Raw genomic sequence first — 15,888 nt, forward strand, 5'->3', positions numbered from 1 at the left:
AAGTTTGTTCATTTTCTTTGTGTTTTCAGGTTTTCGATTATGATGATGGTGTCGGCAAATCCATGCGAGATGACAGTGACTCAGAAGATGACTGTAGCAGCTATCACGATGATGAAGACGATGACTCTTCGGATGAAGAGACGGTGCCCAAAAAAGAATTGGAGTGGGACAATTCAATCTAAGGAGCTACAAAAAAATCAAACATTTTCATTGAACGAACTTGGTATTTTTGGGTTTTTTCTTTTCCTAACTGAACTTAAATGAATCCCACCGAGTTAAAACATTTGTTGCAATGTTTAGAGAGAAGAAAAGAAATGTTTTATTAGTGGCATTTTTCGAATTTTATTTTTTCTTTAATTGTATTTAAATTTGATTATAATCACATCATTCACAGTAGAAATTACCAATAATATGGTAAAAAAAATATTCTCATGGTTTTTCTTTCTAAATTGTTGACTGGAGCTGTTGTTAAGATTTTTGCTGGTACCTAAGAAAAAAAAAATCATATCAATTACATCCCCGTTGGTAGGGTTTAGTTGCTATGGTGAAGTTTTGATGCTTTAATGTCTTTGCTCTCTTTTTGTCATTTTACGTGTTGTGTTTTACTCTGTATGGTGCTGTTATTAAACATAAGGAGTACTTTTTCCCCTCACAGACTTTTTCTTTTACGCAGGTGAAGTATAAAGGAATGCACTGTTTTGGCATACACTTTGTTTTCTTTTCCTTTTTAAGATTTTATCAGTTGTAATCATAGGATCTTTTACTCATTTATTTTTTACTCCTTTTCTCCCCACACTTTTTATCCTTTTTTTTTTTGATTCAAGAGTTGTGAATTTGTGTATATAGAATTTATAATAAAAGTGTATATATATATCATTAAAGAACTGGATGTGAATAATTTTTTGAATCCTTAAAACAAAGAATATATCATATTTTCTTATTTTGAGTTTAACTTTAAAGAATCACTTTTTACAACATTCCATTTTATTTATAGGTCAGTAATTGATAGTTTATACACCTTTCATATTTATTTTAACTTACTTATTAGATACATGTACATTAACTGTAGGAATTTTACACAGCAGGGCTACCCTGTAGGTTATGTAACAATATGTGTTGTGACTAATAATGTTTGTAAACAAAAAAAAATTTTTTTCCATGCATAGCAAAGCAATCTCAACAAAGTATTTTCTATACATTGTATAACATATTTTCCTTGTATCATTAGAAATTGATTCCCTAAAAACAGTTGTTAACAATGAATCTGAGTTTGTTTAGACATGTAGTTTTCAGTCATCATGGCTAAATTTTTGTCAGAGAGAAAAAAATTATTTCTCTTTTTTTAATGCAGAGAATATGCCATGAATTCTTTTTTTTACTACCTGTTGAAAAACATTATTAAATTAAAAGATATGGAAATTATTCTCTTTACCTCACTGGACATGCATGTAAGTAGATGAACTGACAGCAGTTAGAAGATACATAAATATTGGGGGAGTTATTTGGTTGTTGAAGCTGGGTTTCAAGAGGATCTTGTCCATTCCATTAAAGAAAGTTTTGATTGATTTTTTTCCTTTGATCTTCTCATTCCATATTGACATTCATACAATTAGTCTTATGTTAGCAAGATCAATGTATATAAAAAAGCATGACAAAGTTTCTTCATTCCATATAAGCCCCAATGCATGTATAAATATTTTTGATTTCTATGTGTATAGCTTGGTTTAGAGTAAATTGGGGGGAAAAAAATTAATTTCTTTTGCATAATAATTCAAGTTTTGCAATTTTGGATGTACAGATACATCATAAAGTGTAATGGGCATTTTTAGTTTCATATTACCGTAATCCGGCATTATTGTTGCTTATTTTCATATCTTTGTAAATTAGGCTTTTATGTTGCATATTACTTGTAACTTTTTGAAATATTGGGATTTTTTTAAACATCACATTTTGTAATTGGCTGTTTGAACAATTTTGAATCAGAATTGACACAAAGTTAAGTTATGTACACAGTGAAAACATTTGTTACTTTGGCGATATGGTGAAAAAGGCATGTAGTGTGTATCATTTTTATAAATAAAAACAGGCTATCATTTACATGTTTGTCTGATTTATTCATCAACAGATTACATGGCTGACATCTGTAGTCAGTATTAAGGTGGCTCGATCGATCACTACACCTTGAAATAGTGTCTCAAGTCAGCAGAAAATTACTTTATTAGAATAGAAAGCATGATCCTTATGAAGTAATTACAAGTCCAAAAGGGGAAAAATATGCAATGTGCAATGAAAATAATGTGTATGATTTTCAAATATTTAATTCAGAAGATATGAACAAAAGCCTCAGGCAGATTATTAATGGCAGGTGTTTTAAGATACTTGCTTTGTCAACATTGTTATGGCTATTAAGGTAGTGTAAATTAGATTCTGAAATGTTGAACTGGTGAGTCGGACCCTCAATCTTCAATTGTAAATTGATGTTCTCCATTATACCAATGAGTGCAGTTTCTGCGATACATGTATATTTAAATGAATAATTCCTAGATTTTAGAGTTACTGAACTACCGTTAAAAATTCTCTTCAAAGAATATGACAAGAAGACTTTATCCAGGTTGAAGGGTTTGCCTGCATGTCCACTTTTTTTTACAATGTATAAAAGAACAGCTACATAGCAAACACTGAAAAATTTGGAAATATTAGGATAGTACACATGGCAAGGCTTAACTGCCTTTAAAGTCTTAAAATTTTACTATGTTTCAAAAAGCCATACAACTCTATATGCAATAAGGGAAGAATAAAAGATTATAACTTTAATTATCAAAAAATCTAAGAAAGGAAGAATCCAGACTGTTGATAAAAGAAATACTTTTAGAAAGAAGAAAAATTCTCTTAATTTTCATTTATTGGTAATTTATTTTTCTGAAAAATCCAGACGATTAAATTCCAGACTAATGAAATTGAATACAGCTGCATATACATAATGGAAAAATGATCACAAAACATCGGAAAGCACAGTTTTCAAGCATTGCCAGAAAGCACAAACGACCATTATAAAATTATTATTAATGAATGAACTGATTCCAGTGATAAACATTGATTAACAATTTGCACAGTTACATGTTTTACAGCAACTATGAAAAGATCACATGCATATTATGCAACACTACATTACACTGTCACAAAGTTTTATCAGCAAATCTGCATTACATGCATACCATAAATTGAGTACATGCAAGATTTAAGCAACCATGATTGTACATGTATTTACTACATGTATACACAACTGACTGAAGACAGTTCTTTATGTGTGCAAGTTATTCAGTAACTCAATAATTCCAATTTTTTGAAAATTAATAAACAAGTCCATGGGTATTACTAAAGGTTGTTAAATTGTACCAAGTCCTTACATGTCAAGCTTGTACCAGTAGTCTTAATTTATTGATGACTTACATTTAATTAATGCAGATCAATCAATATTTTTCATCATCCTGACAATTTTTTTAAATTTAAAACAGCTCTTAGATTTAAACAGCTACATTGTAAATGTACATACAGATCAATACAATTTGTTATTGCCAATTGAAGACTTTTAAATCAAAGAAGACAACAGAGGTAAAAATAAATTTAAAAAACTGTCATGATTTATAATCAAGTTATAAATACGGTATCAGTATAATTCTTTCAACAGATTTTCATATACATGTATAACACAGCTCACTACATGTATTACAGTTTGTTAAATATAGAATATTAGGATGATATTCATGAAAGGCTCAAATCTAAAAATATAACAGAAATGTTGTTTATAATTATTAAACTAACATTGCAATAACAAAAGTACATCAAAAATGTCATAAAAATAAAATATGAGCACTCAAGCACAAAACAAAATATAATTGATTTTTCATTAAGAGCATTTTCATTGTAACACAGTTTCTAAAATTTAATTCCTAATTTCTCATCAACAAATTCAAATCATAACAAATCAAGTACATGTATATAATGATTGTGTGTCTTCAGCTGGCAAAATTTAGACTAACAGAAACCATTCTGGTGGACTAGACAATAAAATACAAGTACCCCGGTACATTTAATTTCACAATTTATCGAGCAAATCTTATGATGAGAAGATTTTATTCTCTCTTACTCCACGTAGCCAGAGATTTTTTTTCCCGTAATTCATATTCTTGGAAGTTAGATGTACATGTCGTATTTTTATATCAGTACACACAAGCAAAAATTTGTTATCTAATTATAAATTCACCACAATATAACACTGATATTAAGGCCACCTCAAAAAATTGTGTATATTTCTCCATATTCCATGTTTAAACTTTTGAGTAGGAAATTTGGAGGGGAAATTTAAATTATTTAAATTAATATGAAAACTACTTTATTTCTAAAATAAAGGAAGGGGCGTGATAAGCAGAACATCTGGGTCCAATACTTTTTTTGGTCAGGCAATTAAGAGAGGAAAATAAAGCTAAATATTTTTGTTCATGCACTGCCAGTTTAGAACATACATTGATACCAATCTACAAATTTTTCATTATTATCAAGTTCCTAGTTCCACTGTAGTGTGTATGGATGTAGTAAATAAATTTATGTACCGGTACAATACATTGTATATCCTAATGGAAAAAAATTACATGTCATCTAACAACAATGAAATTTCCTTTCTTTTTTAATGATATGATATCATTAATTCTGCAATGTTTGTAATTTTGCCAATCTCTTAAAATATTGACTGACCTCCTTCCCTTTTTGCAGGAAAAGTACATTCCTTTTGAAACCCATGAATTCTAATTCTCGTCTGATTAAATTACTAGTAATATACATTTCTTTTTATCAAAAGAGTAAGCACAGTAAAAAAAAAATTCATCTATAATGGTATTTTCTTGTGGTTTCTTTATAACAAAGTGTACTGTTCAATTTCAATGATTGCATTTCAGCAGATTTGTCCTAAGTACTGGTAATCTCTATTATTATTTTCAAAATTCCATTTCATGCATCTTCATTGCTTTTAGTTCTCTTCCACTCTATGAATCTTTTGGACCCAAAAATTTCTTAATAAAGCCATCCAAGGTTTTGTCCAGGAAATCAGCTTTGTTCCTGTATAATAGAAACATACCTGTTGAATTGAATTTACCGGTAACAGTTTTTTATTGAATGTGATCAACATTTGGAATGGAGAATTGACCGAAAAACTTCATCAATGATTGAGGTCAATCAAAAGTAATGTTAATAGCTCATCAATATTAAATGTTCCTTCCTTACCGTAGTGTCTTTCCTTTGGAGCTGATATCTTGCAGGCGAGAAATTTCATTGTCCAGGCTTCTGATTTCATCCTCTAGTCCCTGTTTGGATATGTCCACTTGGTTACACAGTCGAGCAAATGTGCCGCTCAGTTCCCTGCAACAGATGTGGATTGTTTTTTAGACACAATTGTGAGGAAAGCAGTCTTTCTGGTATATACTGTTCATGTACACATGTCTATAGTACTGTATTTTAATACACTAGTATGTGCAACAGTTTGGAATTTAAATTTTTACCAGTATAGGATAAAAATTTATTTTAGTAATAATTTTATGATGTAACATTGTGTTTACCTACATGTATCTTGCACACAATTTAATTTTAACCCCATCTTATATTTCTTGGTTGACAATGAGAGTAAATGGGTTAAAAAAAAAAAGCAACAAAAACTTCCTTTCATGCAGTATTAAGATGGTTCATTTAAAATGATGAATTTTAACAAAGAAACATAGGAGAATTTTCTTAATGCAAACAGAGCAGAGCAACAAGAGCATTAAACATTGGTCTTTTTTCACAATTTCTTACTGTTGTACTTGGTGGCTACAGTTGGCACTGGTCAGATCCACAATCAGCTTGAGCTTGCTGGCCACGTAGTCCACGTACTGCCTCTTGAACGACCTCTCCTTGGCCTTGTTTGTCCACGTCATTCTCTCGTACAGGTACATGAGTCCGTAGAGGGCTCCCACGACAGCAATGATCCGCCAGCCCGTCACCTTGGCAACCTGTGATAGGAGAGCCATGATGTCATGAATCAGTTAGGAAATTCAATTGCAAATAAAAAAGGTTTTAGCAATTCTGCTATGTGTCTGAACACAAATACTCCTTTAAAGAGCCCACCTAAGAAGAAGAAGTAGAAGAAGAAGAAATTGCTCACCATTCCGCCGATGATAACAGCTCCCATGGTTGTCCTGGAGGACACAGAAGCGAACGTGGTAATCACACCGACCAGGATCTGATTGTCCTGTGACTGGCCGGGTATAGGGCGGGGAATCTGTAAAAAGGATGGCCAAGATTTAGAGTAAAATAAGACAAATTCCCTCATATCAGTTCTATAACTTTCATTGAAATTTTTTTTTTTTGGTTAGACATATCCGATTTAAGGAACTCAATGCTAAAGATTTTTTTTTCAAACTAGAAAATAACATGACAACAAACACTTTACAGAAACTTACTGTATTTCCCTTGCCAGTGAGGACAGTCTTCACTCCTTTTCGACCAAGGAATCTTTCCATCAGGGCGGTTATACCAAACGAAAATCGAAACTGTATATCCTCCTGGAAATCGGCACAGAGGTTTCTACAGTCCAGTCGATACGCAATCTCAAACTGGTTCTTAGGCAAGACGCTGTCCAAGTGTTGTTTTGTCTCATCGGGTAGGAGGGCAGAAAGACGGTCTGATTGAGACACAGAGAAATTATGGTTAAAAAATAAGACATTGCATGTAGCATAATTAAATCCGATACCATGTTCCGTCCAATATTTAAAGAGAAAGTTTTCAATTATTGAAACTTTTGTCTGATATAATTCTTAAAAGCATACAAAAATTGAAATTAAATAGGCACATTAAAAGCATTCAAGCCTAGAAAATCTTTGAAGAACAACAATAAAAGCAACTTGAAATTTAAAAAAACTAATTGTTCAAGCCTATTTTGACCAAGTTTTTACTTTGCCTGACCATGATAATAAAACTACTCATAACTTTATTAGTAGTTATGAAGAGTATGATACACTATAGTTCTAGGTCAGAAATTTGTATAAAGAGTTTAGTACATTTTGTATACACTAATGTATATCACCGGTAATATTCATTATGGATTTTACTTGATTATAAAGTATATCACTACAGTAAAACTCGTTTAGTACGAACACATTTATAGCGAATTCTCAGATATAGCAATGTTTTTCTTAAGTCCCCGGTAAAATTCTTATATATGGTTATAATGAATTCAAATATAACCAAAATCCAGATAAAGCGAACTGATTTTGAGTCTCCTAGAGTTGAATAATAATGAAATTTAACAACTTATTACAAATTTCTTGACAGTTTAAAAAAGTTTGCACTGCCATTTAACAAAATAGTTTGAATGAATATATTTTCATATAATTTTTTCAATTCACAATCTGATTTTTTAAATGTATCGATGTAATGTATTTTTATTTTAAGCCTCAATTAAAATATATAGTCGGGTGAAAGAAAACATGTTTATACTGATATATATGTAAAACTTCTTCCATGAAAATTCTCTGCTATTGTTTCCCATTATTTAATCATCTTTCTATTCTTAAAATGTAAGTGTTTCCTTGAATTCTATCAACTTCTGTAAAAATTTTACATGACATGACTTATTAATTTGACATTACTTGGACGGACAATTAATTGTGTTACCTGCCATCTGCCGTTGTGTTTTCTCTACTGTAGATTGCATCTCATACGAGCATCGACTCTGTAAATTTTTACCTATCGTATCCTCTACAAAGGCATGTAACTCCTACCAAGGGGAGATAATGAACAAAATGAGCAGGAAATCACAAATTCAGAGAGAAAAAAATTAAACTAAACCAAATAACCTAAATCAAAGCTAAAAAAAAAAAAAGATCAAACCTTTTAGAAAATAGCATGAATCCTTCACAATTAAAGATGTTCAATTTCTTATGCATTCAATTAAGAAGCTTTAGTGATTCCATTTCAAAATATCTAAGAGTAAGGCCTATTAAGCACATCAATTTACATTTGTACCATATTTGTTTGTATTATTAATTAAGTTTTACATTATACCATTAAAAGCAAAATGTGAACATTTCCATCTTATTATAATTTACGATTATGTTGTAAATATATAGAGTTCTGGGAAAGATTCATACCATAATATGGGGAAATAAGAAGAGGCAGAGAATAAAAAGAGAATAAATGCACTTTTAAAAGTTTCATTAACAAGTATTTGTTATCACTCCAGAGAAAAGCTGGTTTAATGATTAATTTTAAAAGATGAAAGAACAGAGCAAGATCTGTGAAATTTGCTTCGGAATTATTCTGTGCCCCTGACATTCCAAACTGTGATATAAATCAAGGTTAACATACAGTAACGTTATGCAACCAATGAAGAAACCAAAGGTAGTAATACAGCACATGCTAGCTCCGCAGATTTGGCAAGAATACAGGGATCTGATGATTGTTTGGCAGAGAACATTGCTCCTTTTTGTAAAATTGTATCATTTAATAATAAACGTATATTTGGAACATTTCTTCTAAGTGTTTTGTAAAAATGTTCGAATATCGGTCGTAAATGTTCATAAGGTATCCATTTTGTACCTTTAAACTATAGGTTTTTAAGAAAAATACTCCTGGTATTTGACATTTTAAAAAGTCTACATATAAATACATGTACAATTAAAGTAAAATACACACACATAAAAAAACCTCAGATCCCACCACTCTTGTACAAAACTGCAGTCACCGTTGACAACCCTTACCACGCATGTGCATTTGTACAGTTTGCACCGCCCTGACAAGTTGTGCAGTGCACCTCCCTGTCAGGTTTATCTTCATGCCCTCCTCCACATGGGCATGGAGTTCCTTAGCAACAAGTAAACAATGGAATTCAGATAGCAATCTTGTTTATCCCACATGTATATGGTCTCAAATTGCTACTGTACATTTCAATTGATCAATTTGGGAAAAGTCAAAATGTTACACACATTTATACACATCTTTTCATCACATACCTTATTAAACCTGTCTATTTTTATTCTATTCAATATAACAATCAATTTAAACATTAATATAATGCTAATTTTATGTTCTAGGTAAATTTTTCTCTTACCTTTTTATACACTCTTAACACCATCTCATCAGGGTGAAACGGGCGATCGAAATCTTCTACTAAAACAGCTAGACGATTAATCTCCATATTCATAGCATAAGAAACCTGCAGATTAAATAGAATTTTTTATTACAAGGTACATGAAATCAAACAGAATATCAACAGTTCAAATAAATGCATACCACCTATAGAAGAAACAAAATTAAACGCATATACAATTGTAACTTCCTAACCTTTCTCTCAACCTCTTCCACCATTGCTTTGATTTTGTCCTTCATTTCTGTAGTTAGTACAAGAGTTTGCTTCTCCAGAAAATCCAGTTCACTTTCTTTCTCAGATTTTACTTCTTGTAATTTATCTCTTGATAATGGAAATGGTTGTAACACCGATTAAACACCAGAATTATTATATGCACATGTATAGGTAAACTAAATGTGGATGCATAAGTATTTGCATGAATCACATGATTTTTTAAAAGAACATTTCAAAGAAAATTGCATAAAATTAAAAATCTTTCAGTTGCAGTGGACAAAAGAGTAATTTGATGAAAAGAAACAAAATGGGAAAAAACTCATTATCAATAAAAAACATTTAAACCAAATATTCTAGAATATAGGGTATAAAAGGCACAAGCTAAAACATTTCTTATGGGGATGGCAATACATACATGTATTTGTGTATGATTACTCTTTACAGGAATTTTAATACATGTAATGGAAAATAATGGATTGAACAACTGCAGCTCTTCATAACGTACTGATGAAGATTCTTGAACTCATTTACATATGTAGAATCCGTTAAAATGACAAAAAGCATTGATATAATGGAAAATCTTTTACCCTTGTTGCTGGCTCTTTTTGTGTGTTTCATCCATTACACTTCTCAGACTAGATGTTATATTTCGACCTCTCTGGGAATGCTGCTCAAATTTGGTTCTAACAGCTGATTTAGATATACAGACCTGTTGAAATACACTAGCATGAACAATATGTACCATATAAATCAATTTCTAAACGAGAACAGGTTTTAGCAACATTCATTGTAAGTCAACCGATTCATTAATTCTAAATGAAATAAGGTTGTTACAATGTACACTGTAAGTTGACTCAGGGTTGTCTCTAAGACCCGGGGGGGGGGGGGGGGGGGGGTATTTCTTCGCCTATAATGACGTAATTACCTTGCTATTATTGCTTTTCAAACACAATCTAGCTATAAGCCAGACCCCCAGACCCCCTTCTACTTACTTTTTTCTTCCTTCTACTTCAATTTTTAGAGACAACCCTGAAGTCGATTGATACAAACATGAACAAAAATTGTACAAAGTAAAATTAAATTCTACCTCAAATGCTTGTTCAAAATTTGCAAAAGCAAATGCTCTTTCTTGGTAATTTCTTTGGAGGGATCCATCTGAAAGGTAAACAAATAAACTTAAAGTGAAAACCAACATGTAATTCTCATGCATGTTTGCAAAATAAGAAAAATATCATTGTCTTGAATTTAATACCACTGCTTATTCCAGAATATTTTTAGTTCAGTTGATAGTGAAACTTACGAGGAGTTGGTGTCTTGTTGTCTTCATGCAGGCGTGAAATCAATGTTTCTTTTGCTGAGACAAAAAAGATTCTGTTCTTGGCCTCTTGTCTGTCAACCACTTTCAGCTGATCAGCCAAGAATTCTACATTTCTCTGATAATGTTGTTCTTTGACCTTAAAAATTAAAAGAAAAACAATACATAATGATTTTTCTTCATTTTGAGTTGAACAAAAGTTAATCTTATAAAATCATGTACTACCGGTATTAAATTGACCAGTTAATTCAAAAAATCTTTTATAAAGAAGTTTTAGCAGCCTGTATCAAATAGTGAATGAAAATGAAAGCTATTACATGTATCATCAATAAGACACCCAATTACATGTAGTAGTACATGTAATTATAAAAGTACAAGGAAGAATTTGATTAAGTTGTAACGCATATACATGTACTAATACATGTAAAGTGTATGTGTACATGTATAGTTTGAAATTGATTGTAAGCAAACTTGATACATATTTAGTGAGTTTTTACCTGTTCCACCTCCTCGGGATCATCTTCTCCGACGGAGATGTCCCATCTGTTTTGCAGGATGAAGATGTTGGGTTTGGACAACCGTGAACTCACTTTGTGAAAGAAGTTCTTCTCCTAAATGGGAAAAAGAAAAGTCATGAACAATTCAGTCTGACTAAAGCCAGACTCCACTATTTCAAACTGTAGATACAACTGAACAATGTGAAATGGATGGGGCTGGCTTTAGTCAGATTGTGGACAATTGATATAAAAGTAAAACACATGTACATATATGTCTAAACAATCCAGCATTTGAAAAGAATTTCAATCTTTGTTCTTCAATTCTCAAATCATTTTTATATAAGGTAAAGAAAACAAATTAATGTTTAGTTTTTCATGCACTGCAATGCTGCAGCCAGCACTGAAAAGGGGAATAACTCAATTTGTCATTCTGCTCTGCAAATCTTGCAATAAAAACAAAATACCAGCCTGCCTCTTTATAAATGTATTTTGAATTTTTGGGAATGTAAAGGTAAAAATTAATTAATTTTTTTTGCCTAATCAGTGCTTAGATTGAATACAAAAATCAGCCTACTGTCTGCATAAGGGTGGACTCTGCATTAGCCACCAACACAAACACATCAGCATCCAAGCAATGTTTATCAATCCAGTCGTCTAAATCTGGAGTTACATCAATCCCAGGACTGCCAATAAAAATTCATAATATCATAACTTTTAAATTAAAATTCTTTGGTTTTATTCAATGTTTTTTCCTGGTTGGCATTTCAAATATGTGCATGTATTGATATAAATGCTACTTACCTGTCTAAAAAGACCACATCCTCTCTTAGAAATTTACATTTCTGTTTGGGCCACAATATTCTGATCAGAGAATTCTCCTTTAGTTTTACTTTGCTTAGAGCTGATGCCAACTGCTTGATATCCTGCAATAAACCGAAATAAAAAATTAACATATATTACCAGTTAGAATAAACTTAACGGTATACATTTAAAAAAAATCTCTAGGAGTTGAAAAGTTACTTCATTACCTGACCTTTTATTTTTGCTCTTTAAACAGAAAATCTTTAAAGCATTCATAAACATTTCTGTAATATGCAGTTGAACTTTGTTATTTTGGGCATCAGTATCTGAAATTCTATGCATACACTAAAGTGTGTTTGAATTCCCATTCACTGTTTCCTTTGATGTTTTTACTCTCATTATCTCAAATCCTTGGATCAAAGTATTTGTAAAGAAAATTGAGTTTTTACTGTACTCATGTATTTACATACAGTAAATGCTCTTCTGTTGATCTGAGCTTTAAAATGTTTTTCAAAAAATGGAGTTTGGAATAACAAGGTTTTTGACACTATTTACATGTATGTAATACATAATTACTCTTCAGTTGATCCAGAGTCTTCAAAATGTTTTCACCCCATAGAGTTCAGAATAACAACATTCAATTGAAATTATGTACTAGTATTTACAGAAATGCTCTTCTGTTGATCCGAGTCCTCAGTTAACAGGAATCCCTCTGATGATTCGCAGCCTTCCACCTGGATAAAACAGTGTGTGGTGTGGCCTATCCCACTGGGCATGATCTTATTCCTCAACATAGCATTGATTGTGGTACTCTTTCCATTGGAAGTCCTAGGAATGTACAAGTTTAATTAGCCTTTTTTTCTTCTCTTTTCCTTTTTAACAATACATGTATTTTTTTTTAATTTGGTACACACAGAAAAAATTTTTCTTGATTGCAGTACACTTTTCATTAAAAATTAACAAAATATTAAAAATTATCAAAAGAAACAGTTACCAGTAACTTTTATACATGGTATATACATGTGTATACTATGCAAAATAAAACCTCCTTGTCGTTTTAACATTTCCCTCTAAAGACATGTATACTGTTTAGTTATGGAATTAATTTAACGGAATTATTATGGACATTACTACAACACTTTACAACAGAAATAAAGTTTGACCTACCTCCCAAAAAACACCACTTTCATATGGTCCCTGGTGAGAACTTCAATGATTCCCTGGATCATGTTCCCAAACTCCTCCACTGACTTGGCATTTTCACACTTGCAATTCTCTGGCAAAGCTGAAGAAAACCAACAAAGGTCTTCTTATTAAGGACAACCAAAAATCACTGTATCAATCATCTGGCACCATGTAATTTTAACTCATAAATTTGAACGCAAATTTTGTTCTTATCTGCATTACCCAAGCTTAGAATTTGCTTTAACTATGACAGTTCTTTAAAACCCATGTGAATGAAAACAAATGAAAACAAATGAATCCAGAAAGTTTTTCCTGGTGGGGTCCATGGGACAATTGTGTTTGCTGAGAGGTGAAGGGGGTGGGGGCTGAGGCCCATTTTCATTAAATTTACTATGAGAATTTAAGAAATTTGAATTTTCCGCATTCGATCTGCACATGTAAGTAAACCTGCTTTTAACTTTTACTACAGAGTCATAGGAGAAACAAATACTAGACAATATCACATCATAAGATTATCATAACCGTCTACCCGCAAAAATGTAACAATTTATCAATGTTCATTAACACAGTATATTGTAGTAGCTGATTTTGCCAATTTTACACTGTCTTTGCTGAATGGCATGAAATAAAATAATCAATATTTTGATGTTTATGAATTCTGTGCATAGAATGGAACAGATAGTGTCAATGTTAAGGTTCAGTACTCTAAATATGTTTCATGGAAATGGTGAATAAATTAAAGCTTCATCCGTACTCCATATCATTTGCATTTTAATTTGAGGGAATGTTGACATCATTAAAATTATTGTAATCTTTTTGTTGATTTGTTAACTGTGAGCTAGCTCTCACTGTAAACCCTTTGTAAAGGCATAGTTTATAATTATATACTTTATAAGATTAAAGTCTTGCGTTTCATGACTTTTAGTTTGTATTGCATACTGAAAATGAAAAGGGGGGAAACCCAAGACCAATAATCAATGATTATGAAAATGAAACTTGACAATTGATTGAAACATTCCTTGGTCCAAAATAGTTGGTTGTTTTTTGGATGAAAAAGTTTACAATTAACCTTCGTAGAAATTTTGGGATTTGGAAGAAAACAAAACAGTAAATCTAGAATGTTTATGTTTTACTACTTTCAGTTTACACAAATTAAGTGACTGAAAAAAAACCATTAAACATTATTTATTATCAATCAAAAATGAGCAGAAAAAGCTATTGATGAATAATAAATTTTCATCTCTCATTTCCTCACATTTTTTTTTAACATTATAAAACAGTTTGGTTTTGCTCAATCAGAAAATATTCTTCATATTAACCAATACATTTACTAGTTTCTTTTTGCAAGATTATTTTTATTTACCAAAATGATATTTCAAAACAGCTATAAGTACCCCACTGGGTAGAATCGCAGCATGAGACATTCAATAGAGATTTCCACCTGAATCATGAAAGTGGATTTGAATCCACATTAAATATATTTTGATACCTTAGTTTGCAAAACTAATGATCGACCTACCACTTAGGTAATTCTGTGATTCTGTCACATATTCTGCAATGTCTTTAAACACATCATTTATGCTCTTCTTGGCCTCAGCAAAAAATTTCAGGGGTGACTGAGACCGGGCATGCTTTCCATTTCCCAGACTCCTGTAGTCCTCCCTATCTCCCTGACCCTTCTGAGATACATCCATTGAAAATGATGATTTGTCTAATTTTCCTGACATGGTACATCAATACATTTCTAAGAAAGAAAATGAAATAAAGAATAAAATAAATTTAATTTAGATCATTGTTGTGAAGGTGGTTGACATTATAAAATCTGACATTTAATTATTGAAAAAATTAAAATGAACACTATTTTTTTTTTCCTATCATTTAATTGATCAGAATGATTAAAAAAAAGTAAGAAAGGGTTTTCTTCAAAATTGTCTATTTTTCCTATAGGGAAAAAAACAATAAAAAAAACAATCTAGGGAAATTCAAGATAATGCAAGAAGCCATTAACAAATCGAAGTACACGAAGGTTTCGTATTTTTAAAGAGTGTAATCACTTACATTTAAATACATGTATATGCGCTAATTAAGGTCAAATTTGGAAATTAGAACACAAAACAAAAAAAAAAAATAAAGGAAATTCGAACTGATACAAAAAGATACCATTAACAAATCGAAGTAAAAAATTGCAGCTTTCGTATTTCTAAAAGAGTGTTCAATAACTTACTTTAAAATATTTGCGGTAATTAAGACCAAATTTACTGAATATGCTACAAAACAACAACATCCTTTACATAAGTGTTGAAGGACATGTAACATTAATAAATGATTCTGTCATTATTTTCATAATTTTTCTCACCTGTTTAACAAAAAAACCCCTTTTTTGATTTCTGTCACAATTCAATGAATCTTCACACAATACTATCGCAGAATTATAGGATAATGCAATCACATGCCTTCATATTATTTTTTCATTGCTAAAACGAAAGTACGCTAACGTAATGAAATGCAAATTAAATCGTTCGTAGTTCTTGTTTACCATTATATAAATTTAAAATATATATTTCTTAATTTCAAAACTTGATTATGTTAGAATCAAGTTTAAATATAATGTAATGCGTTTAAAATCCACACAAATAAAATTAGTTTTCAATTAATAATATATACATTAAAAAACAAGATTTTTAAAAACACTGAACATCTTT

General features: G+C 31.1%; 2 protein-coding genes across 3 annotated transcripts in view; one reads left to right on the top strand and one right to left on the bottom strand.

Moving 5' to 3' along the window:
• LOC128186648 (calsyntenin-1-like) overlaps positions 1 to 2,097 on the top strand; it is a 17,321-nt gene extending 15,224 nt beyond the window's left edge. Inside the window, exon 17 of the mRNA XM_052856482.1 lies at positions 30 to 2,097. Within this exon, the coding sequence (XP_052712442.1) occupies positions 30 to 182 (153 nt within the window). The 3' untranslated portion in view covers positions 183 to 2,097. The remainder of the gene's footprint in view (positions 1 to 29) is intronic.
• Positions 1,040 to 15,676, bottom strand: LOC128186650 (mitofusin-2-like). 2 transcript variants are annotated; one of them, XM_052856484.1, is made up of 18 exons: positions 15,543 to 15,676; positions 14,706 to 14,930; positions 13,169 to 13,286; positions 12,667 to 12,829; positions 12,002 to 12,123; positions 11,775 to 11,883; positions 11,201 to 11,314; positions 10,689 to 10,842; positions 10,476 to 10,543; positions 9,976 to 10,097; positions 9,370 to 9,496; positions 9,137 to 9,241; positions 7,702 to 7,804; positions 6,489 to 6,709; positions 6,191 to 6,307; positions 5,842 to 6,038; positions 5,278 to 5,412; positions 1,040 to 5,112 (listed from the first exon to the last, which is right to left on the bottom strand). In XM_052856484.1, the coding sequence occupies exons 2-18, from the start codon at positions 14,911 to 14,913 to the stop codon at positions 5,040 to 5,042; spliced, it is 2,256 nt and encodes a 751-aa protein (XP_052712444.1). In that variant the 5' UTR covers positions 14,914 to 14,930; positions 15,543 to 15,676; the 3' UTR covers positions 1,040 to 5,039. The 2 variants fall into 2 exon arrangements, with proteins under 2 accessions (XP_052712444.1, XP_052712445.1); XM_052856485.1 differs by lacking the exon at positions 7,702 to 7,804 and adding an exon at positions 8,787 to 8,889.
• Positions 15,677 to 15,888: the final 212 nt, after the last annotated feature.

Source organism: Crassostrea angulata, chromosome 6 (genome assembly GCF_025612915.1).
Source record: "Crassostrea angulata isolate pt1a10 chromosome 6, ASM2561291v2, whole genome shotgun sequence".
NCBI classification, from domain to species: Eukaryota; Metazoa; Mollusca; class Bivalvia; order Ostreida; family Ostreidae; genus Magallana; species Magallana angulata.

What these genes read in the sequence shown, in the direction of transcription:
- LOC128186650 (XM_052856484.1), bottom strand. Translation starts at nt 14,913, where the DNA reads ATGTCAGGAAAATTAGACAAATCATCATTTTCAATGGATGTATCTCAG. An exon ending in TGGAAGAGGTTGAGAGAAAG is followed by an intron (nt 9,242 to 9,369) that starts GTTAGGAAGTTA and finishes TTTAATCTGCAG; the next exon opens with GTTTCTTATGCTATGAATAT. An exon ending in TGTTAAGAGTGTATAAAAAG is followed by an intron (nt 7,805 to 9,136) that starts GTAAGAGAAAAA and finishes TCCCCTTGGTAG; the next exon opens with GAGTTACATGCCTTTGTAGA.